Consider the following 25845-nt stretch of genomic DNA (forward strand, 5'->3'; position numbering starts at 1 on the left):
CCAGGGATTCGTTCTTTTCAGGAAGCCTCGAAGGCATTTGTCTGGGTCTTTGCTTTTTCTTCACCATTTTCCATGTTTATCCTCCAGGCATCTTTATTCCCAACCCAGACCTTCCAGATGTTGCAAAACTCTCTGAACCATTGTCATCACTACCACTGGAACGGCTGGAAATTCATAAGTGGTTTAAGTTCCTTGACCTTGAGAAGACTTTTTAGTGGGCATGATTCTGTCTGGAAGCCAAATATTTGTTCCTTAGGATTAAGGACTCCTTAATGATACATCAACCACTGAAACCCTAAACCATATCCTAGCGAACAAAAATGCTCTATCACTCACTTGAGGTAACAGTTACACACCATTACTCTTGTTGGTTATAATTTTCTACTTTTCTATAATACTAACTAGAGTCTTTGAAGGGGCACTGGGATCACCATAGTCTACTAACTAGTTATCTAACAAAGTGGATTTTCACTCTCCCAGACCCGTGAACCTAATAAGTCCTAGTACAGAATTTGTGCTAGATCTTGAATTCAGTGAGGAGTCACTGAAATGATTTAATCAAGGAAGATAAAATCAGCTTTGTTTTCTCAGACTGTCTCTGGCTACAATGTGAAAGTAGGTTGGAAGGCAATGAGATGAGAATCAGGAAGCTTAGTTAGTAAGCTGATGTGGGATCCTAGCTAGAAGTGATGGTGGCCTGAGCTAGGATGGATGGCGACAAGAAGAATGAAGGTTCTGTGGTCTGCACTGGGTGGCTGGAGAGAGTGGAAGAGTTGGGAGAGGGAAGGGCTGAGGATGACAGTGGGTTTCTGGCTGGGACAGCTTAGGGGAAGGGGTGCCATCTACTGAGGATGGACCAGAGAAGAAAGAGTAGGTTTTGTGAGAGACAGTGAACTCAGTTTGGTTATGTTAAGGATGAGATGGTTTGGGAACATCAGGAAAGATGTCTGGTAATAGTTGTGTATACAGAACTGGAGCTTAGGAGCCAGATATGGTCTCAGGATAGAGATCGGAGAATTCATCAAGGCAAAAAAAGAAATCGAAACCATGGAAATGGATGAGCTTCCCTGACCTCTATTTTCCCCCTTAGAGTGTCAGACGGTTCTCAGTTGAGACTGCAAAAGGCTTAGTTAAGTTTGAAAAGAATGAGAATGTCTCCTGCAAGCGAAACTGAGATGTCTCGCATTGCATTTATTATGAAAGATGGAGGCATAGTCATTTCTTTTTTTTCAAAGGTGTCTATAATCAAAACAGGGCCATACTCTATTGCCTTTTAAAATTAAAAAGTAAATTTTCCCAACCCTTTTCTGCATTTTAAAATTAGTTTGCCCAGCTATATTTAGAAGTCAGATTACAGCTTCCCCAAAAGCACCTTTTATTTTGAAAAATAAGCTAGTAAAATGCCTATGCGTGTATGTTATGTCAGTTTGAATACCATCTGATTTGATGGAGGTCAGGCATTCTGCTGGTCTGGTCCAGCTTGAGTCTAGGGCTGGGGAGAAGTAGCAGGGGCCAAAGACAACCTCCATCCCTGGTGTAACCCAGGCAGGGGAAGGGGATGTGCAGGAGCTCCCGGTGGAGAGCAAAGTGTTTTTCGTATTCTACCTTGAACTGAACTAGATGATATTCCTGGAGGATGGCTACAGCATCAGGGGACATGCCTCTGGGTGACCCAGTGACCAGTGAGAGGACCTGGGATGTCATTTCCAAGTAGGGACTTGTCCAGAGAACTCAGATTCCATATCTTTACCATCAGTCCAGAGTCAACAGTCCCTGCTGGCTCCCCCGTTCACCTCTTACTCATAAGCACCAGCCAACTCACCCATGTCCCTGGTGGCTGGACTCTGGAACAGAGCCTGCAGTAGCCTTTAAGCTGAACATGAAGGCACAGCATCGTGAAGACCTCCCATGCTTCCTCCCTGGGTGACCGATTTTGGTTGTTTCTGTCACTGCTTCGGATTTGTGGTGTTTGGCCTTGGCTTCACATCCCACAAATATGAAAGGCTGCTGATGACTATCGCATCTTAATTACAGGCTCTGACCTTTCCTACAAGACCCTATAAAATGTCTTTATAAGTACTGGAAGTAATCATTTTATGAAGTGCCTACAACTTAGCTGTATAAAATTATTTGTAGAATGGTTTTATTTTTGTGTAAATATGAGTGTCTTGAAGATCGGGAAGATAAAGTGTTGGAATGGGAGTTAAGACAGGCTCTCTTTCTCCATTTAAGAGTGTATTTCCAGCTTTAAGTAGTTGAAGCGGGAGTTTTATACAAGATGTCATTTTCTTCCATCAGCAAATGTCATCCACTGATGTGATACACATTTATTGAGAATTTTGTTCGTCACTGAAGGAAATTTAAATGAAGGATAAGGAGTAGTATGTGTCTTTAGAGAGACATTAAAAATAAAAAATAAGGATTGTGTTATTCGTCCAACAGTATTTGCTGTGAGCCTACTATATGTTATAACCTTTTGGCATTGTGGATGAAGCAGTGAAATGAAAAGACAAAAACCTCTGCCTTCAAGGAGTTCATATTCAAGGAAAGGGACAAAGAAGAAATAAGCATAGAAGATGGTGATGTGTGCTATATAGAGAAAAGGAATTAAGGTTGAATGCTTAGGGGAGGTGAGAAAACAAGTTACACTATCAAGAAGGAAGGGTTCATGGATGAGCTGGATTTTTAACACAATTTTGAAGACAGAGAGATTTTGAATGAATCCAAGTTTGACTAGGGGAGAGGGAGAATGAAGAGAGAGGAGCAGGAGAATGAAGGTGACAACCATGTGGGCTGAGGCCATAGTCACCTTGGTGGATTAACAGAGTTACAGTGAAAAGTCAACCATGGCAAGAAGATAGCCTTGCTGTTGGAAATTCACAATTCAGTTCAACAGGCATTTATTGGAAATACTTATAAAATGTAAACTCCAAGGGCAGGAACCTTGTGCATTTTCCTGATCATTCTACCTCCAATATCTACAACAGTGCCTGTTTCGTAGAAGGCACTAAGCAAATTACTTGTTAAGTGAATGAATAACGGGAGCGAAAGTCGTGTAAGGCTGGTGAAACCAAATGATGAAGGGCCTTGAATGACAAGGTGATGAGCTTGAACTTGATCTTATCAGCAACAAAAAGATCATGTACAACACATATCTTGGCTAATCTCACTATTATGAGGTTCCCGTATCCCCTTGAAAAACCTCCCCTTCCTTTGGTTGTTTCTGGGAATTTTCCCTCATGGCTTCCACCGCTTTCTGTCCCATCCCCTTGGATGTGACCAGATGACGTCTGCCATAGCACCTTAGGCCCTAGATGTGCGTGTGTGAAGCCCCCACGTTGCCAAGGAGCACGGGTGCCCTGGAGCCGCCAGCAGCCTGGACCACAGAAGAGCAAATGCCATTCCCACTCCGTGTGACTCACTGTCATTGGGCCTCAGAGTGTCACACATGCCTCTACACAGGTGTGTCTCATGACAACAGCCCTTGGATTTCTCCTCCCAGTCCTTCTTTCCCTCCAGAAGACACAGATCTCCAGGATGGATATCAGGATGTTTTCCCTAAAACCTAACCTAGGACCTCGAGTTCCCCCCTTTCAATCTGCCCTCTTCCCTTCTGGCCATCTCCCCACAAGTTTCTTTAATCATCCCTCCTGGCACAGACGGGTATCATTTTTGACAGTTTTGGTTTTCCAAAAGAAAACCACTGTAGCGCTTATTAGACACTCTGGAGAATGAGACTGTCAAAGAAAACAAGTAAACAAGACGACTTACAGGGTATGAAATGGGTGAATGGATCAAAAGATACAAACTTCCAGTTATAAAACAAATAAGTCCTGGGAATATAATGTACAGCATGGTAACTATAGTTAATAATACAGTAGCATATTTGCAATTTGCTAAGAGGGTAGATCTTAAACATCCTCATCACAAGAAAAAGGAAAAAGAAAATTTTTTTGAAAGAAAAAAAAAAAGAAATCGTACACGCCATGAAAGAAATAAACCACGCTCACAGGTGTACGCTCGAGGATGCCCCTGCTTTACACTGGGTGGTAGGAGAAAGCTTTTGTAGAGATGATACGAAGATGCTTCTAGGACTTCCCTGGTGGCGCAGGGGTTGAGAGTCTGCCTGCCAATGCAGGGGACACGGGTTCGAGCCCTGGTCTGGGAAGATCCCACATGCTGCGGAGCAACTGGGCCCGTGAGCCACAATTACTGAGCCTGCGCGTCTGGAGCCTGTGCTCCGCAACAAGAGAGGCGATAGTGAGAGGCCCGCGCACCGCGATGAAGAGTGGCCCCCACGTGCCACAACTAGAGAAAGCCCTCGCACAGAAACGAAGACCCAACACAGCCATAAATAAATAAATAAATAAATTTTTTAAAAAAAGAAGATGCTTCTAATGTGAGACTCATGAAACAATGGTGACCTTAATGAAAAAAGGCAAAGTTTGGAAAATAAGTTGGTTTATGAAACGAGATTGCTTTTGAGGAAACAACCTGCAAAAGAACACGTGACTTAGTTACTATCGTTTTCCTGAATCAAAATATATTTTGTTAAGTAAAGGAGAAAAAAATCTTGCAATCTGTTGAAATCGTTTGAATTATGTATTCATTTCAAAAGGAAACAGGCAACGCAAGGAGCTCTTCTAGGGAAATGTACATGGTGAGTCGAGTGCACCTAGGTCAGAGTCGTTCTCTCCCGAGTCATCGTGGGTTTGGGGGCCTCACATGCACGTTCTGGGAGACACAGTCCTCTTTGCTAAAAGGAGAAATACTGTTTGGGGCTTCGGTAACTGGAGAGAGGAACTCTTTGAAGAGCTTTACTTCGAGGAGCTTGGACTCCTCCAGGATAAAATCCTTGATTTGCAGAATTACACTTGACCAGCCAGAAAGATCCCATGAAGAATGTCTCCCACTTGCAGAAGTGTGAGGTATGAGAAAATGTCTCCCCAACCGACCTTTTTCCCCACCATGGTTGGAAGAAGCAGTGGTTTTTGACAACAGTAACCATAGGCTGATATACCTCAGTCCCCAGAAAAAGAGAAAAGGGGCAGCGCCACCATCCTCCACTGGGTCCCCACAGCGCTCCAGATTTGTTCTGTTCACCGCTACACACCCAGCAAACAATGTGCCTCTCCTCCCCCTGCTCACTACACCCTCCCACACCATCCTTCCTCACCTTGACTACTATTCAAGTTTCCCTCCAGAAAGTTCAGAAAAGACCCAACATATTAACTCTCTCCAGGGAGCAATCAGATGCCTGCCCTCAGAGGCACAAGATGAGAGCTGTGCTATTTCAAGTCCCAGTTAACTAGGAGAAGAAAAGAGCAGGTCCTTCTAAAGAGGTGTAAACTGGCATCCTCGTGTCATGTTTGTAAGCTGGATGCTCTTATCAGGACATATGGGCTAAGTGACGTGCACCAGCCAGAGGTTCAGCTTTTGCTCAGTAGCTGGGAGGCAGGCTCAGCCATCTTTTGCGTCTCCAAGACCACTGTGCACAGCTGACAAAAGCTGAATTCCTGTTCATACACAGACTGTATTTCATTTCATGGGAAGTCTATCCATGAATCTTGGGTTGAGAGCCTAGGGTTCTAGTCTGCGGTTAATCCGGTCAGCATTCTTAGAGATTTCTGACCACCATTCCAGGTAGCTAACCTAAATACTCTTGTCTGGCTGAGAATTGCCCAAGGGTGGCCCCTGGATAAACCTCAGGAGGGCTCAGGCAAGTCACTGTGACACAGGGAAGCCAGCAGCCAAACATGGAGGCATCTGGTAGACTCCAGGATGACAATAAACTTGGGTCTGTCTGTGCTCACACTCTGATTCCAACAGCTTTTCTCTGGGATTACATCAATGGGACAGAACTTTTTTCCTGGCCAGAAGATGCCAACTGATCTGGCCTGAATATTGCTTGGCACTGGAGCTCCTTGGCCTGGGGAACTGGCCACCTATTTGTGTAACAGCTTGTGTCTGTCCCCTGTTCATTAGATGTATACCGGCCACATTGGACTGGTACCAGACATATGGAGAGACTACTGGTTGGACAAAGAGAAACGATTAAGGGTTACTGTCTCCTATGGTCACATAGCATTAGCTTCTGCTTTGGAGTGCTTTTTTTTTTTTTTAATTGGAGTCATTTAAACTCCAGTCTTCAGAATGTGATACCCTTCAGATAAGCCCTTCCAAGATCATCACCCACTGTTTTTTGTTTCCAGTGTTTGAACAGTACAACTTTTTAAAATGATGTAGTTATTGATGACACTACTCTCCTCCCCCTTCTTTCTCATTATCTCTGCAGAACCTGTTGTCATCCTATGACAACAGCTGGACATATTGCCATTAACACTTCCCAGCCATTCTGGGGTTGCCACCTGGTGCACAAGATCAGGAGCAGAAATGGGGGAAGCAGAGCAGAGTCTGGGTCTCGTTCTGACTGGACCACAGATGAGCAGATGATTTTGTGGAAACCACTTTCCCTTCTCATCCATACTATCTTCATCTGCATAGGACAGGTTGACAGTGCCTGCTAGGTTTCTGCCACTCTTCACACCCTAGCATTCTGTGACTCCAGCTAATTAGGGTTTGTCATAACCCATTGTCTCTCAAGGTTGTCATTAAGGTGTCAAGTTTTCAGGTAGGTGAAACGAAGCTTAGAAGTTGGGAGGTTAGAACCCAGAAGACTGACTCATGGTTTCCTGCTTCTATACCGAGTCCCCTGATTCTGCAAGAGCTGAACTGAAGAGGAACCTTCTATTACCAGTGCTGGGTTGGAATTTGAGGACTCCATTTTTATCCTCACTGTGTTTTAGAGTGAACTGGAACACTGGTGGAGAAAACTCACTTAGGAGACCAACATTGGCCGGAAAATGGTTTTCTTTGTATTGGGGGCATTGAGAGCAAATTTTGCTGTAACTTAGTGGCACAGCCTTCACTAAGGTGGTCCCCAGTGTCCACCATCATAAGCCTACAGATAAGCCCCAGATCAGAAACAAAAAGTCAAATGCTTCCAGTGGAGGGGACATCAAGTGATGAGACTTAAATGGCATCCTTCGAACACATCAGTTTCACTTTCTCGTTGGAATCTAGGGACCTTGACAATGGAAACCAAGATTTTGACTCTCCAAGGGTGAAGATGTTGATGGTGTTCATGGATAAATTCATGCGCTGCCCATCTCAGTCTGGCCAAGTTTTAGTCAATCAGGGAGTTTGGAGGGTCCTGAAAAGAAGAGTCAGAAATTCTGCAGCAGGATCAAATCGTGGAGGAAAACTCAGTGAAGGGAAGAGTCCCCAGGGCCTTGGGGATTTTCCAAAGCTCAAGAATTAAATGAGGCAAATTATATGCAAAGGATGACCCGCAGGGCGAGGGGTTCCCGGGAATTAAGCCCGAAGCTATTTGCTCCTCTTGAAGCAGAGTCTGGACAGAAGTTGTTGAAGAGCACAGCATACCTACGGTGACAAGAAAAATAGGAGACCTTATGCTTCCGTGGATAATTCAAAAGTCTGGCTCTTCCTATGAAGCACGGTGAGAAAAACTAGAGTGTTAGACACCAAGTGATGCAGCACGGAAAAATAAAATAGTGTAAACAGCCCAGAGAAAAGCAGAGGTTTGAGCAGAAACTGGGCCGAAGAAAAAAGAAAGAGACAACAGAAGGAAGGCAGGGGCAGGAAGAGAAATAAGAGCTATGACTCAGGCAGAGCAGAAATGAGGCCACACTGTGAAGCAGAGTCATGGGGAGGATCATTCATTCATTCGGTAGGTCATTCAAGGAATCGGCTCTTCATTCAGCAAAAATTAGAAGGATGCCTTTGACATACCAGCAGTGTGCTGGGTTCTGGAGCTCCATGAGCAAGCAAAACTGACATGGTACCGGCTCAGAGGGAGTTTACAACCTAGTGACTGGGTCTGAGGTGCCCATCCCTAAGCCAGGCAGGTTCAACCCTGGTGCTCCACGCCATGATGGGTGGACGACAGAGAGAAGCATGGTCCAGCTGCCTTTCTAGTCTAAAAAACACCATCGTCATCAGGAAGAGAGGGATCTGAGAAGAAAGTGAGGTTGGGAATAGAAATCGTGGGGAGTTCAGAGAAGATGGCACCTGAGTGGAAAGATTTGGGCAGGGAAGTGGGTACCGAGATGAGCACACCCTGATCGATCCCAGGAAGCAACAACTCTTTTCCAAGCCTGATCCCAGCTCAACCTTCTCTTCCTAGGAGAGGAAAAATGAAGGGAAGGAAGATATCTAAAGATGTGAATAATATTAATAAGGATGGAAACAGCCTTGTGCTGTCTTTTGTTAACTTTTGGAAAGCACCTGAAGGAAGCACAGTTGTGAGTCTCTCTCTTAACCCCAGCCGGGAGCTGACGAGAGAGAATCACCCCCAAGGGAGGATGGACACAGCGGGCAGGAGAAATGGGTCCCATGATCCGCCCCTGTGGGATCATCAGATTGGGAGTGGGCAGATCATGCTAGGTTTAGACACACCTAGGTGCTGTCACACACCTGATGGGATAAAGCAAGTGGTTTCCTTTATGGGAAAGCCTCTGGCCGGAAGACTCTCCCATTCACTGTCTGAAAAGCCAAAAATCTAGAGACTTGCTTGGATTAGCAACACAGTAATCCTGCAGGGTTAAAGCTGGACTCTCTGACTTTTCAAATCTTAGTGTAAATTCATTTTAACCATCTCCTTTCTCACCCTATACCTCAGCTGCAGTGAGGAAATGGGTGTTTTGAGCAGGGCACATGAGGGAAAGGACCAGTATTTACCTCTGAAGCTGTGGACACAACAGGAAGGCCAGAGTGACTTGGCGCCGGGTCGGCCAGACCTGGCATTAAGGGGGCCTCGAAAGAGAGAAGAGGAATGGGAGGAAAGGGACTAAAAGGAACTGTTGAGATGTCTGAATGCAGAACGGGGGTCTGTGAGCACAAAGAGTGTCCCTGAAGGAATTATGGGAAATTCCAAGGATGCCAAATCACCTCGCTAGCATTCACATTCAGAATTCATGTGTTTTTTTTTTTTCTTTTTCTTTTAATTTAAGCTCTTCAAATAAGGGAAATACACTTCCCTCTCTAGCTGATTTACAGAATAGTGAAATTCCAAGACAAGGTAATTTGGGGCATGCCCTGCTCATATATTCTCATTAAGCCTGAGCCAAGGCCTGCCTTGTGAAGTAAGTTCCCTTAATCCTGTCACTGTTACTATCAGGAAGAAATATTGGACAACATATAGGCATCATAATTAAGATGAATTTTTTCTGGAACTGACTACATTCACACAAAACCACCATTCATGTTGCTATTGGCTGCTTTCTTCACCTCTCTGCTTAAGTTTGAAAAACCATCTTTCCAATTTAACACCCCCAACTGTACACTTCATCATTCTCCACCCACCATCCTCATTCCCTAGAGATGTATTATTCTAATATATTTTGAGACTCGATAAAGGAACATAGGCCCCAAAGTCAGACTTCCCAATTTCACATCCCAGCTCTACCAGTAACCATCTGCTGAGTGACTTTAGTTGAATTATTCAATCTCATTAAACCAGTTTCTTCATTTGTAAAATGGGGATGTTGATACGAATCATATAACTTTTTAAAAATTTTTATTGGAGTCTAGTTGATTTACAATGTTGTCTTAGTTTCTGCTGTACAGCAAAGTGCATCAGTTATACATATACATATCTCCACTCTTTTTTTTAGATTCTTTTCCTATATAGGTCATTACAGAATATTGAGTAGAGTTCCCTGTGCTCTACAATAGGAATCATGTAACTCTTGATGTTACTAATGATGATTAAATTGTATGTAAAGTATTTAGCACACAGCCTGTTCCAAACCAGACATCCCATATGAGTAACTTATAATTATAAGAAAATGTTAAAAGCTTTGGAGCTAAAGAAAAATACTTTCTCACTTAACATCATCATCATCTGCGTGTGTGGTTGTGTGTGTGTGTGTGTGTTTTAATTTCTTTGAGACACACTGAATTTATCAGGGAGTGTGTTTCAGAGATAAAAAAAAATAAATGCTGTCATTAATCACTGTACCATTTTGCTTTCTCTGGCTCTGCAATATTTAACTTTACTCTTTGTTTATATTTATGAGATTCTCTGCAAAATTTCAGGGCATTGCTTGCCAGGTAGATTTTTAAGCCTACCCATCAGTTTGTCATGACTCTGATGGGTCTCTAGAGCAGAGACAAAAAGAAAGACATAAAATCAAGACCTTTATTCGGCTGAGGCAAAAGAAAAAAGTTGTGCAGAGAATAAAGAACACTGGGCTTGGAGTTCTATATCTCTTTATCCATCACTATGTTAGTACTGTAGCTATTAAGTTTGTGGCAGCCACTTTAATATCATTTTTTTTTAATTTGGAAATTGAATAATTGAATAAAATAACCTCTAAGAGTTCCTGCTTTAGGGTTCCATGCTTTTGCCATTCTGCTTCCAAGAGCTATGAGATAGTGACCACATAAGATGTAAAGACGCCTGAAACTTGATCCCTGCTGTGTAAATTAGAGGATGTCTTAAATAGGTGAAGAGGACAGGAAAGAGAGTTTTAGACATCTGGACCCAACTTAAGAGAACAAAAAAGATGAGCAATGATCTGGAGAAAAGTTTGTAGTGAGTCTGGTTAGAGTGGAAGTATTAATGTTAGAAATCTAGAGTAGGTTTAGCACTGTGGAGGACCCTGCATGTCAAGCTATTGACAAGCATTTGGTTGCTACTGGAGTATTTTGAGCAGACAAGTATACTGTAATGTCAAAAGGCATCATCAAAGGAAAATTGTCAAAAAGCATCATCAGAGGAAAATAATCAAAAATCACTGGCCAAAGTTGGCCAAGTCAATATTTTATAAATTTGGGATTCTCATTAAAATATACAACTCCAATATTCAGGAGAGAAAGAACTCATAATTATTTAGGCTGTGCCTGTATAATACTGCATCAAAGAACAAAGGGAACATTCAGGTAACCCTATTTTATTATGAATATTTGAATGACTGCAACTTATGGGATTGCAACTTATTTTTAAATTCAGGAAAACAATTTGCCTATGTAGACTCAGCCTAAATTTCATGTTTTCATCTTTTAAAGCTTTATAGCGGACACCAAGTAATGTTTTATCACTAAGAACCAGCACAGCCCTACCCTTTGGGTCTTTTCCCTTAAATAATATTGCACATGTGGACCAAGTGAGAATGGCCTTTGAGGATATTACCAAGGGGTTACGTTCCTAGGGGACAATCGGTCAAATGTGAAAACTCAAATGCATTGGGAATCATTTGAAACTTTTTAAAGATATAATAAGGTGTTTGTTGGTTGGTTTGCTTTATTTTCCTAACCAGTTGGCCCATTGGCTTGCAAATAACATGTATGAATCTGTGTGTTTTCTTCCAGGGTCTTTCTTTCCTGATTTCAGGCCCTCAGAAACAGTTTTTAAAATAGCATTTTGGCTCGGATACCTAAACAGCTGCATCAACCCCATTATATACCCATGTTCCAGTCAAGAGTTTAAAAAGGCCTTTCAGAATGTCTTGAGAATCCAGTGTCTGAGCCGAAAGCACTCTTCCAAACATGCCCTGGGCTATACTCTGCACCCACCCAGCCATGCCCTGGAGGGACAGCACAAGGACCTGGTGCGCATTCCGGTGGGATCCGGAGAGACCTTCTATAAGATCTCCAAGACGGATGGGGTCTGTGAATGGAAATTTTTCTCTTCCCTGCCCCGTGGATCTGCCAGGATTACAGTGCCCAAAGACCAATCAGCCTGCACCACTGCCCGGGTGAGAAGCAAAAGCTTTTTGCAGGTCTGCTGCTGCACGGGGCCCTCGACACCCAGCCATGGAGAGAATCATCAAATTCCAACCATTAAGATCCATACCATCTCCCTCAGTGAGAATGGGGAGGAAGTCTAGAGGACAGGGAAGGTCAGAAGGGCAGGGGCATGATCTTAGGCACCCACTCCACTTCCTACTGGGAAGGCCAGTTCACATTTTGTGGATGATGAGACAGCACCATTAAACCAGGGACCATCTGGGAACGGGCTGGGGAGGAGACCCGACTCTTGGGCAGTGGGTAGGGTAGGAAGAGGGAGGATGTCACACAACCGTCCCGTTCACAATGATGGTAAACAGCATTTCCTTGAGGCTGATGCTCTCTGGGTCATCCTCTGAGCCCGCTTTCCATGTCTGGCCCTTTCAACGAAAAACACCATGGGAAACAGAATTTCATACACAATCCAAAAGACTATAAATATAGGATTATGATTTCATCATGAATATTTTGAGCATGCACTCTAAGTTTGGAGCTATTTCTTGATGGAGTGAGGGGATTTTATTTCCAGGCTAAACTTACTGAGAACCACTTTGGATTTTTACGGGGAGAAGGCCTGGAGGGGAAGAGCCTTAAGATGGTGGCCGGTATCCAGACACGTTATTTTTAGAGCAAGTTTTAAACTCCACCATTTCTGACACATCCAGTTTCTCGGCTTGGGGGAAACTTGACAGTGAGATTTACCTTTGGCTATAATGTGACTGCTTCTGATTCCCTAAGGATGAGAGGGAGGGACACTCATTATGTCTCTGATATAATGGAGGCACATCATCTGCACTTGGGTCTAGAAAGAGTTGAAAGAACCAGTCAGGGAAAGATGGCTTTTCCTAATGGAAGACAGTAAAGATGAGGGTCAGTTTTTCAACTTAACTTCTACGGACAGAATTCCATTAAGTGGCTCAAAGATCAGTTGGAAGAAGGCTTCTTGTGTAACATATTTAAAGATCAAGAGGTTGGGTTGGGGTGGATGCTAATTTCATGCTAAGATAGAGGCGGCAAAATTACTCCACAGGCTTTTCAACATGGCCTAGAAAGGCTTTTCTTGGCAAATCACTTACATTTTCCAGAATTCCATTATGAAAAAACCAGAGCTTATAATATTTTGAAAGGCACAGCACGACTCCCATTTTTTCTCAGCTGCTTCACTATTGCATAATGAGTGAAGTCCACAGTCCCCGGGGCAAATGGGACATGTTGGAATGAGCCTGATGATCCAGAACTTTGAAAGATACACACGCTTAGCTTGGGAGGATGCTTTCCGGTCACCAAAAACCCATCAGAAACAGGAGTTTGCAAACAGTTTTTGACAGAAGCCTGTTTATGCTGATAAAAGATCCAATAGTCCGTTTATTTAATCTATCCCCACTTTTTACAAGAACTTGGGGAACACACTATTTTTTGCTTTCTGTATACCAAATTTTGGTCAACCTTAATAATTCCGTATATTACAAAGATACAGATGGTGACTATATGTAAAAATCAAAATATTTTCACATTCCACAGTAAGAATTTAATAGAAGATTTATGTTTTGGAAATAATTCTTGACTAGAATCACTGTTCTTAAACTCCTGACCATTTCTGTGGCCTCCTTCCCCCTATTTGGGGTAATTCCCTCTAAGAATTTCAAGGCAGATTGTAGCCATTATTTAACCTTCACAGCAAAGGTAGCGTCCCCATCATCCTTTCCTTCTTTTCTTGCAGCAAAATGATAATTTCCTGAAATCTTTCTAAAAGGCTAATTTCTTCGCATACTGCGCTGGAAGGTATGCTTGCGTGTGGATTTGAGTTTGGTTGTTGGTTGTGTTTTGACCTAGAATGTTACTGCTTTCTCAGCCCTTTCTGGAAAGTGTCTCGTTGTTGACCAGATAGACACTGTGCCTTGTGCTCGTAACTTGGATTCTGGCAGTAGGTGTTGGCTGGATTTTTAGACTCTTCTGGTCTGTTTGTATGTCTCCTGACAGCTCTTCCAGATGTAGGTGTCCTATATTATGCCTGTAGGCATCAGGGAAGGACTTGACTATGCAAACCTCACTTCAGTTTCATTGTTGAGAAGAACTTCTTTTCGGATCTGAATTTTTAAATCTTACCAGGCTCCCCCTTACAGGAAGTGTGTCCCCATGAAAAGAAGGGTAATAGCTTTTCTTCAGCAGAACACGGCTCCATGTTTGAGATGTTCTTTGAACACCTCTACAGACAAATTTAAATTTTACATACTAGAAAGCTTAGGATCACCGGAAAGCTAACCTTAATGCCACTTCTAATCAAAATAAACAATCTTTCGGTCATCAGATAAAAGCCATGACAATTGTATTCATGTAAAACTATCCATAAATAATTGTCTGCTACACCCTTTTCCATCCCCACTCCCTCCAGGGAGGCAAACTTTAACATTTTTTTCCTTTCCCATGACATGATATTAGGTATAAACATGCCAATTTTACAAGAAATTGATAATGTCACCCAAGACTTAGTCCAAAGCGGGATAAACAATGTACGAGTTATTTTTTTACTCATCCACAAAAATCTCTGTACCTTTGAGCATGCCAAAAGCTCTCTAAAATTGTCACAGTTAAATAAATGATCGTCATATTTATACTCACATGTTTACTGCTTCTATTTGGAGTTTGAAGAACATACCCAGAGTAACAGTGGTCAAAATATCTTCTCTAATGTGTTATAAAAAGCAGTTGCTTTGGGATTGTCTAAACATCACCAAAAATCAACTTGACATTATGGGATAGGTGAAATTTGAGTTTCTCCTGCAATTCAAATTGCACGCCTTAAGAGAGAACTTGAAGCTCTTTACTCAAGAATTTCCCCAGACCTTTGGCAAGGATTTCAGAAAAGCATTTTACGTGTCAAGTTTTCTTCCTTTTACCTCCCTTGTGTCTCATTTAAAGACCGCTTCTGCCTGTAATCACTTGGGATCTGCTAACGCTCCCCAAGATATTAAGGCTTCTAACGCTCTTGCCACCTACTTGGATTGCAAAGCTCCCCCAGTTGGGATTGGATATGCTGAGGATACGAAACCATACCCACACTTTTTAATGTTTTGTTTCTTTGGGATTTGCTTCCAGTCAATCTCAGTAAACATGCTGCCAAATCTCCATCCCAGCCAAACCCAAGAGCAGGTCGTAATGGGAAGAGTTTGGCGCCTGTAATTCTAACTATCAGTTGGCACCACTTTTGTAGGGGAGAATGGCCTGGAATGTTCTTCAGGCTTTACATGAAGGACAAATTATATCAAACTGGGTGAAGACGGACATATAAGAGAATGCAGAAGAGGCTGGCTTGGCTTAGAACAGCAAACACAGTTGTGGATGCAAAACGCATTGTGCAGTGTGTTGAAGTTACTGACGAGCAGCCACAGGTCATCAGCACACTTTCAGGAAGTATATCCCTATTTAAAATAAATAAAAAGCAAATACAGTATCACTTACATTCACCTGTACTCCAAAAAAAGTTTTTTTGAGTTGGAGAGAGAGAAGGAATTATTGATATTTCACCAGGAATTACACAAAGCCCAGAGAGTGTGTCAAATATGTGAATTTCATTATCTGTCACCATGAGGAAATGGTTCAGAATGCTGGTCTTCAAGTAGCCAGAGACCTTGGCAATCTTTGAAAATGAAGAATCAGTTGGCAGCTATGGCTGCTTCTTAGATGACATCCTCTTGTTCCTGGATTTCACAAATGAAAGCTTTAAGTCCTGAGTGTCTCAGCTACTCCCATCCCTCAAAGTGAACCATCACACAGACCTTCTGGCCCAATAGGTTTCACGGTTATGGCCTGGGAGTGATAACTTGTTAGGAACTATTTGCTTGGGCAGGGGATTATTCTCTCTTTAATCACAGCTGCTTAATCACAGCTTGACAAACATTCTCACTTGCTTCTGGGGCTGTTTCTGCTCAGATCCTCTTGCCAAAAGAGACACTGCCTCTGTGTCTGAGAATTTGTTGACTTAATTAAGAGCTCTGCTTGTCAGCAAAGGGAGAAGGGAGCCCAAGCACAAGGAAAGTAAATTCTTCAAGCAAAACCAGGGAGACTAAAAAGAAGACAGCGGTGGTAAATATGGAGACATCCGAGGTATGCTCACTTGTCACTCTGATTTCTTTTTACACTACTAGGACTTTTAACCATGAAACTACCTGCACACAGCTCCGGTCGAGCCCGCTTGGAACACTGTTGGCCCCATGCTCCTTGTCTACAAACTGTGCTGAGGAGCAGGGCTGAGCCCAGGCTGCTGTGGGGTCCGCCATCGTCAAAAAGCAATGGCAGCAATGGCCTCTGGTCCTCCAAAGTCCCTGCAAGATGAGTGAGTGAAGATGACTGTTGTGGGTTTGGGCTGGCGAAAGCCAGCTGGGATTTGAGCAGAGGACACCAGCCCTGGCCAGTGATCCCATCAGCATTACCTCTTTCATACTTCCCCAGACCCAAATGTCATGGGGGCTGAGGATGGACCTTGTCTGTTCTGTATAGGAAAATGTCACTTCTTTGCTACTGCAACACGGACTACTGAGTCTCCCACCTAAAAGGAAGGTCATGACGTTGGAAGGGGGCTGTTGAGGAGGAAGAAGACTCACTGTGGACATTGCTCAGAGCTGTTCGGTAATGCGTTGCAGCAACTGATAAACAAGGAACTTCCCTAAAGCTGATGCTTATTCATTTCCAAAGACAACATAGTTGTCTTTCTTACACTTGTGGCTCAGGAGCTACTACAGTACTTTCCCTCCATATCACAGTCAACGTTGCACGTTATGAGCTGGAAATGATTATTGCGAAACTATAAGAAATACATACTTAATTAGGTAAAAAATAAAATCTAAGAGCAAATTAATACTATATTTGGCAGGGAAGAAAATAATGAAGGCACTGACCTATTAAAAAACCTGAATATAGTAGTTTCATTCCGATGTGATAGAAAAGAAGCTACAGAAAATCCCAACATGAGTTTAGTATTTTCTTCTATTTATATAATATTTCATACGGGTCCAAAGTACTTTTGTCTATCTCGAGTTATCCCTGTGAGGCAGAAAGAGAAGGAAGGAATTATTATCTTTACCTAGCATATGAAAAAACAAGGGGAAAGGTGACGTGAGGTTTAAGGATTTCTTTGAATATCTTCAAATCCAGCCTCTGACTTCTTTTTCCATGATGCTTTCAATATCCCCAAGGTCCACTGCATTTCTCGAGACTCTGACATTTACATTTCACTCACTCACCTCTTGAACCGTATTTTCAGCTCTATTTGTACCTTCTCTCCTGCTGTATCTCTGCCAGCGGCTGGGCCAATCAAGATTGTTCTAGGGGCTGAGTGTATATTTGTCTAGGGTTCTCTCACTGGCTAAAAGACAAGCAGATGTAATTCCGTTCTTTCTCCTTAGATAGGCAGCAAGAGCTAAGGAAATAAGCAAGGCGGGGGGCTCTTGGGTTGCTCAACGGGGTGACGTGTAAGGCAAAGCCAGCAGTGATTGACACCTTAAGGGCTTCAGGAAAGGTCCCAGAGAGAGAGTTTCGGGAATGTTTGTTTTCCAGTGAGAACTGTATACACCCCAGTCATCACCATCAGCAAGCTGTTCACTTCTTCTCTTGCACCAGGCGCTGCACTTGGCACAAAAAAATACAGAAAGGCACAGACAGTCCCCAGCTTGTGATCTGGGTGTGTTCCAAGCTCATCTGTTGCATTTTTCCAAGAGGCATTGTTTTAAACGGAGAAGGGGAAGGATGTTCCCAGATGAACCAAAAAATAAAAATCTATTTAACGTACACCAGGGATTGGCAAACTTTTTCTGCAAATGGCTAGACAGTAGATATTTTAGGCATTGTGGGCCATACGGTCTATTACACACTCTTCTTTGTTTGAATTTTTTTATTTTTTTGGACAACCCTCTAAAAATGTAGAAACCATTCTTAGTTCACAGGCTATACCAAAAAATAGGCCATGGGCCAGATTGAGCCCATGGGCCACAATTTACCATCCTTGATCTCTGCTATTACTAGTTTACAGTGTAGTACAAATAATGCTAAGCAGTGGATTTAGGTGTTCAACATACAAGCTTCTTTTTTTTTTTTTTTTTTTTTTTAATATTCCATTGCCACGTCTACACTTGACTATATTAACATTCCCAAACGGTATGAGTTGTTAGGTAAAGTGACAAGTTCATATTCAGGGCTGGCTCCTGCCCCATATGACCTGCCCACCGAAAAGATAACTTAAGTACGTCATTGTGATTTTCAATCCCCCCTCCCACTGCTGTATTCTGCAGAACAAGCAAGTCAGCAGAAGCCCAGGGGCATCCACGGGGGTCTTTCAGCCCTTCCCCTCACTGGCAAAATGCCCCAGCACCATCTGGCCAACTCTGAGAGAAGCAACAGCCAATCAGAGCCATTTGACAAGGTCGATGTGAAATCCCTCCCAGCCCCCTGGAGCCTGCTGAAGGGAGGTCCCCCGAGGCTTTAGGGGCCACACTTGGCTCCTTGGGAAGGCCTCCTCACCACGGCGCAGGCACCCGGGCATCTGAGGGTCTGCCCTGGAGCTCGTGGGGACCTGGGGTCCAGAGGAGGTGCCGGACGGGAGGACAGCAGCCGCAAGACCAGTGCTAGTTACCAGCAGCGCTCTCCTCTGCCTCCTTCTCTTGTTCTTCTCTTGCTTTTTGTTTAAGTCTGAAATGACCTAACTAGCCTCGAAATGGCGTTACTATGGGGAACATATTTAGACCTCCCCTGGGATGACGGAGCCATATTTCTCTGAGCTGGGCGCTTTGTGGGCGGGGCTTCCTTTCCGTCCCCTCCCAGTTCTGATGGGCAGTCAAGCGAGGAAGGCTGTCCCAGCTGGGAACAATGTGTGCCAGTTCCCTTGGCCCAGGACCCGGTGTGCACGGGGCTGAGAGATGAGACTCAGCTGGGGTGGGGCATGGGATGGGGGGTGGGGCATGGGATGGGGGGTGGGGCATGGGACGGGGGGAGGGGCAGACCTGAACGGGAAGGACTTGGGAGCATCGAGACCAGTCAGTAATAACACCACTGCCCGTGGTGGGCACAGAAGGGAAGGCTTTGGGGCAGGCGCTGTGTGGCAGCTTCCCTTCCCTCCTCCCGGCCCTGTCTTCACCATCTCCTTCCCTTCCTTCCCGTCTCCTTTCTCATCCTTTCCTCTCTCTCCATCCTTCCGCACTCCCTCTCTTGCCAAGCTTACAAGCAGTGGTGATGCTGGGGTAGGTGCCCTTGCTCCAGAGGGGACCAGTTCCCACGGGGTACAGTGCTGACAACTTGGGGCTTCCCTTAGCTGCTCTGTCCCCTCCCACGGCAGGTCCATGCCCTCCAGTGAGTCCAGGGCAAGAGACACCCCTCCACCACCCCCCCGCTGGTTGAGAGCACAAGCGAGGCCTCCCCAAGGACCCTTACCCTCTGCCCAGATTGCTGTCTTTGTCTTCTTATACTATTAGTTCCAAATGAAGGCTACAAACACCATGTGCAGTCACATCTCAGAAGAGTCAGGAGTGGTATCCGCCCCCCCCAAGATGTGTGTTTCTCCTTTTACCAGCTGCCACCTCTCACTCTCAGACAGTTCGGAAGTCTTTACGGATCCTGCAAAGTCCCCTTCTCTTTCTCTTCTTCAGCTTTTGTCTCTTGCCTTTGTTGTTGTTGTTGTTATTTTTCCTTTCACTTCCCTCTCATGTGTGCCTTAGGGCCTCTGAGGCCTTGATTAATCTTGTAAACTTGGTTTCATGTTAGCATGAACAATGATTATTCCCCCAGAAGAAATACTGTAGGCAAAACTCAACTGCGTGCAAGGTGTTCCTTCTTTTCTGGTGCTGCTGTGCCCCGTCTCTATCCCACCAGCCCATTTGCTCCTGGACTCCTTCTATTCTTTCATCATATCCTTGCACCGGGAGATTTTCTACTGCAAGCAAAGGGTCCTCTCCTACCAAACGTGCTCCTGCTTTTGCTGACACAGCTCCAAGCATTCGTAATCCCTCCGTCTGCTCAGACCATCATAACAAAATACCACACACTGAGTGGCTTAAACAGCAGAAATCTATTCTCTCACAGTCTACAGGCTGGAAGTCAAAGATCAAAGTGTCGGCAGGGTTGGTTCTTCTGAGGCCCCTCTCGTTGACTTACAGACAGCCAGCTTCTCCCTGTGTCTGCACACGGCCTTCCCTCTGTGTGTCTGTGCCCTAATCTCCTCTTCTTAGAAGGACACCAGTCCTGTTGGATCAGAGCCCATGCCAGTGACCTCATTTAACTGCAATTACCTCTTTAAAGACCCTGTCTCCAAATACAGTCACATTCTGGAGTACTAGGAGTAGGATTTCAACATACAAAATTTAGGGGGGGCCACAATACAGCCCATAACACTTCCCTTCCCACTGCCTTCTTTCTGCCCATAAAAATTTTTCCACAATTCTTTTCCCAAATCAGAAGTTCAAATGCAGCCCTTCCTGATCACCCTCTCCAAGTTCCTACAGCGATTGTCTATAAAATATATTTAACTACTTGTGCACTTTACTGTGATCTTTCTGTTGCTTTTTAAAATCCATAACTATTTTTTCACTTTAAAACGTACTTTACACTCTACCTATATAGGTTTTGTCTTCTCAACTAGATGAAAACTCCTGGAGGACAGGGAGTGTCACATGACTTCATATGCCCACAGCAGTCCTCAGCACCTGGGTGGTCATCTCGGAGAACTGGGACCCCTCATAAGCAGGCAAGGAGAAAGCAAGGGACCACTAATTCAAGCGCTAGTTACAGGTAGGGGCTGGGAGACCAGGACCACAGGTTCCTGGGAGCACCAGATGCTCCACCAGGAAGGCTCGGGTGATAGCTGATGACAAGAGGCTTCTGGTTCCAATCAGGGTTCAGAACCCAGCAGCGGGGAATCCCAGGCTAGTGACTGTCTCCAGACCCACAGGCACGGGATCCCTCCCCGGAGCCATCAATGAAGGGGACAGACTCTAGACCCTGAGAGAAGGTGAGACAGAGCAAGATGGGATCAAGCACCAAAGCCAGGGAATTTGCTGGTGATCCAGTGGTTAGGACTCTGTGCTTTCACTGCCGAGGGCGCAGGTTCGATCCCTGGTCAGGGAATTAAGACCCCACATGCCTTGTGGCCAAAAAAAAAAGAAAAAAGAACCAAAGGCAGAACCCATTTCTGGGAGTTGGGTCACTGAGGAGCACATGGGAGGCTGTGATCACCACGGGGCCCCAATCCCAGCAGTGGGTGAGTACTACTTCAATGACGCCTGCCCTGCATCAGGATTAGCTTGGAAGATGGGTGCCAACCAGCCTCCAGTTAGCTTGTACTCTGCTTTGTCTCACAGCCTAAGAGTAGAGGAAAGTCCACTGACTTGACTGGATATGAGGATGTAGACAGCCATTCCCTGCTCAGAGGCCTTTTCATTCAGACCTTCTGAAGACCACCTCCCAATCTTACTGCCCACACCCTTAGTGACTGTAGTGGTACAATCTCAGCTGCTGTGGCTCCTGCATCTTGGGTCCCACTGCCCATTCTGTGTGGCATTACAGTACCTTGGCCTGGTCCCATTTCTGTTTCATCAACCCCCCCCCCCAAGCCCCTCATTGTAGACAAATTTATTACCTACATGGTGCTTCCCTGACAGCCGTAGAGAGATGCCTTCTCTTCCGCCTGGATTTTGCTGAGAAGCACGAGCATTTATCCTCATTTGGAAGAATCAGCGTAGCGTCTGTTGCCATCCTTTCCGGACGAAGAACAATGCCACTTCGGTTCCCGTCCCACCTGTCTCCTCCCCAGAGACTCTCATATTGGAAGTGTTCCTGGTTCCACAATATCTATCACAAGGGAACACAGTTTTGTCTAGAGTGATGTGGTTTGCCAGCTTCAATCCAATCTAGAAATTACAGGAGGAAAAATCACATGAAAAGGCGGGTCCTACAAAAGCATTAAGTGTATTTAAGCCAAAACCATCCAAAAATAGGTTTGAATGTGTGTCGCAATGGCTTATTGATTTATCCAGTAAAAAGAAAGAACTGTTTTTCTTCCCCACTCTGGTCCCCATGCCTTTTGCTAAACCCAGCCTTACCTTAATAGTGAAAAGATTTTAGCTCTGCAGCTTGGCTAATTGAAGTCTCAAGGGTGGGAAGGCACTGGGCATATTAATCAAAAGCTGAGCATCAGTATGAATGCATCTTAGTCCCAGCGTCCTCCCCACCCAGGCCCAATGTCATAGCAGAGGAGACAGTGGTTGTAAAGACCTGGGAAAGAGGGAGCACTGCTGACTGGGTCGATAAATGAGCAGATTTAATAAAATATAAGGATGCTCCAATTCAATCTGATAAGTAGGAAGGCTGTTAAAAAGTAGGCTGATGAAGTATTTTTAAGAGCAAAACAAGCAAGGATTACAAATATTTACATAACAAGTTATTGCTAGTTTTCTATATACTTTCATAACGGAGTTAAACATTTATTAGGGAGTCATTGAAGAAAACAGTGGGGTCCCCTTCTTGCTTTTGTCTCCATTCCTAAGAGCTCCCCTGACCCTCTGCCTCTTTATTCCAAACATCGCATACAACCTTGATCCCTAAACTTCAGCACACGAGAGCTGCCATCCTGCAACAGAAACTTTGCTTCAGCTTGTAAAGCCTGAGTCAAAACACATGCTTTCTTCATCAGATGTGGAGGGAGGAAAATAGCTACTTTTGTCTCTGGGGTATAACAAGCCATAAGCAATCCATTTTCCAGTATTACCACACCTACTTAACCCAAGATTGCAGACAATGAAACGAGTCTGCTGCATACAAGGCACTGTGATGGAATATGTAGAGATAAATTCTGAAGAGTAAAAATTACATTTTTCCAGCATCTGCTATGTGCCAAGCCCTCTGCACATTTTTGACATGGTAAAATATAAATTTTTACAGTCGCGTTACCAAAGAAATATTTTCACAGAGAACCAACACAGTGATATGGGTGTGAGAAGAATAAAAACAGTAAAGTCGTAAGGGAGTTCAGGAAAAAAAGACTGGAAAAAGTTGAGCTCTCTGTGAACCTTTTTCTGGGGTTCACCTGTGTGGGCAGGCACCAGTTTGTTGAACCCTTGGCCTGACTTTACCCCAGAGCCCATCATAGGAGGGGAACTGGTGGATTCTGTAAGCAGGGGCCTGGGAGCCACAAGGCCTGGTCTTAATTTCAAGCCGCAACTCTGCACCTAACTGAGTGACCCTGGACAAGTCATGTGACTTCTCTTGGCCCCTTGGTCTTCCTCATCTGTGAAATGGGTAAGCAAATGAAATGGTGGAGGTGAAAACACCTCATGTGCTGATAAAACGTGTGAAATCACAGTAGGCCCCCGATAAATGCTAGCCCTCTTTCCCTGTCATTTCCCCTCACAAGTGCTATATAAATAAAACATTATTATAAATTAGATCACCTTTATGGTATCTTAAAGCACTGAAAACTCCACGTGCAGGAAAAGACGGAATAAGTCCATTTCCTTTGTTCTTCATCCTAGTTCAGGTTGATCCTTTCTAGAAGTTAGTCATCACCAGTTCAAGACACTAGTGACTCTTTCACTAGAAAGGAAGTCACAGAATGGGTGTTTTACCATTGCCTGGGTGCCGTCATTCCTAAATTTAGAGTGCCGGCCACCAAAATCCAAGTTTCAGTTATTTCTCCACACCCCGACCCCTGACACCTTCCACGATGCTATTTTCTTCTGGTTAGAAATATCCCCACCAGAACATTTTGTTTTAAATTTTAAAAGTCAGACTCACTGTGCTACTTTGAGACTTTCCACCCAACTTTCAAATTATAGAGGACCCAGAACAAGAGTTCGCAGTGCTGGTGTTTGTAATCCTTCTCACACTGACGACTTACTTGGCAAATAGGAAGTATTTTGTTATCATCATTGCTCTGTGAAAGTCTATAGGATGCAGTCATTACATAAAAGATGTGTATGTGTCTACATAACCAATGTTACAAGAAAGAGAAGTAATTTTGACCTGTGGAAGACAGCAGAGCAATTGAAGCAAAGCTTGGGTCTAAAATCATCTCAGGAAATAGGGCTGGACACCACCTGGGCTGGGGAACTGTCAGAAGTAAGTGTTTACAAGACAAAATGGCAAATTCCAGTCATGACCCGGGGGCAGTTTAGATTTCAGCCGGAATTAAAACCCACATCGCGGGAGCACCAACTCATAGTCTTAGCTCTAATTTCAAGTTCTGCTCGTGACAGCCTCGGCATTTCTGTGGACCCCTTTAAATGATCTCCAGGACCCTTCTGGGCAAGTGGCTGGATAGGAAAGTCCACACTGCAAGCTCAGCTCACCACGACTCAGCCTGCCCAGGGCAGTCAGCTGGACTCAAAAGGCGGTGTTTGGCCGAGGAGCTGCCATCCTCTCCCTGCCAAACGGCCTCTCGTGACTCAGAATCTCAAACTTGTTTTAAACAGAGGGGAAAAGTCACTTTCAGGGATGAGGTCCTTGGCCCAACTCTGCTTCGTACAAACACAGTCTATGTCTATTTCGGTGTTCTGGGGTTTTGAAGCAGCTGCTGACTTGTGGCAGGGGTGAATGGATTGGTGTTGGCCCAAATTGAAAAGAAGAGTTTTCCACACTTTCAGTGCTGGGAGATGGAAAACAGAGCATCACCTCATAGGAAGCAGAATGCGACGGGGCTGTGAACAGGGAAATAAGCGTGGGCTTCGATTTACAAAGAACCAGCTCACCAAAGTCTGAACTTGTGCAAATGAAGACATGGGTTTGGAGTAAGAATTCTTACTCTACAGGAGGATAAAATTTTGATCAATTTGATGCATAACGTTTAGTATATTGAGTATTAATATAATTCATTAAAGGTTGATCTGCCTTGTTTTTGGAGGGGACATACATCCATTACATGAAGCCAGCTTCATGTTCATGAGTGTGGTCCTTACCGCCCATTGAAGGGGAGGGTGGGTCTCCATCCCAACCCCCTTTCCTGCTAGCCACTGTCTTTTGAATCCACCTCAGGAGCCTGTAAGTCTTCCCTGCCGTGTGGATTTCCTTCTTTATCCAGCATTCATCTGACTAAGGCACAAACTTTGCAGATTACTCTTGTCAGCGCTGGGACAACAGTGATTTAGGAGATGATTTTGAATGTGAAGAGAATGAAGAAAACAGATTTGAGGAACAATAGCTCTACGTTTTGAGAGTCAGCTTAGTACAACTCCCCCTGTTCTGTTCTGAAAAGGGAAACACTGAAGTTCCTTTTGTGTCCCTCAAACTCTAGCACATTGATAGAAGTAGAAGTCTTACTGCCAAACAAAATCACCTTCCTGCAAAGGAAGCTGCCTTTGCACACGCAGCTCCTGCCCTCATTTATCTGTTCTGCAATATCCGGTGAGGCACCTGTGGTCTGTGCAGAGTCCAGACAAGTCAATGAGAGCAGACAGTGGTAAGCGCTAGAGCACGAGCATTCACGTGGTACCATGGGAGTTTGGTAGAAGGCTTCTCAAAAATAGTGACCTCTTGGTGGGATCCTGGAGGACAAAGTGGAATTGGGAACAGCGGGAGTTGTTCCAAGCAAGGAAGGGATGCACCCGTGCAAAAGCGGAGGGGCTGTGATCCCCGGGCATGTTCTGGGCCGCCTCTTCCTCCAGTGGCCAGGGCAAGTGGACGGCAGCCTTGCTCATCGTGGCGGCCAACTCCCCAGCCCTCACGTCCTCTGCAGGCAAACCACGCTGGCTGTTCTTCTCACTCTTCTTTTAAGCCAAGGAAGAACCAAGGACGAGCCAGTAAATCATGAGTCCAGGGCCTTTCGTATCAGAGCTCCTGCGTTTGGCTTGGCTGAAGGGCCTTATTTTCTCAGTCTTCTGATTATCTTAGGTCTCAAGGCTTAGCACAGCATTACAGGGGGATGGCTAAACAGAAGAAAACAAGTCTAGTTCTTGTCGTGCAAATAAACATTTGCTTGGACATGAAGTAGCTAATCCGTTAGAATAACCAAACGCTTTGTTAGTCTTAACGAGCAAATCTTAGATGATGCAATTAATGTTT

At 44.4% G+C, this 25845-nt stretch overlaps 1 protein-coding gene across 6 annotated transcripts in view; it reads left to right on the forward strand.

Annotated features, from left to right (window-relative positions):
• ADRA1A (adrenoceptor alpha 1A) overlaps positions 1-18714 on the forward strand; it is a 121513-nt gene extending 102799 nt beyond the window's left edge. For 5 of the 6 annotated variants that reach the window (XM_082402836.1, XM_082402837.1, XM_082402838.1 and 2 more), the window contains one exon: positions 11395-18714. In XM_082402836.1, the coding sequence (XP_082258962.1) occupies positions 11395-11912 (518 nt within the window). In that variant the 3' untranslated portion in view covers positions 11913-18714. The remainder of the gene's footprint in view (positions 1-11394) is intronic. The other variant, XM_082402841.1, reaches the window with a different exon arrangement.
• The last annotated feature ends 7131 nt before the right edge of the window (positions 18715-25845 follow it).

This window comes from Balaenoptera borealis (genome assembly GCF_965194805.1).
Source record: "Balaenoptera borealis genome assembly, chromosome: 8".
Taxonomy (NCBI): Eukaryota; Metazoa; Chordata; class Mammalia; order Artiodactyla; family Balaenopteridae; genus Balaenoptera; species Balaenoptera borealis.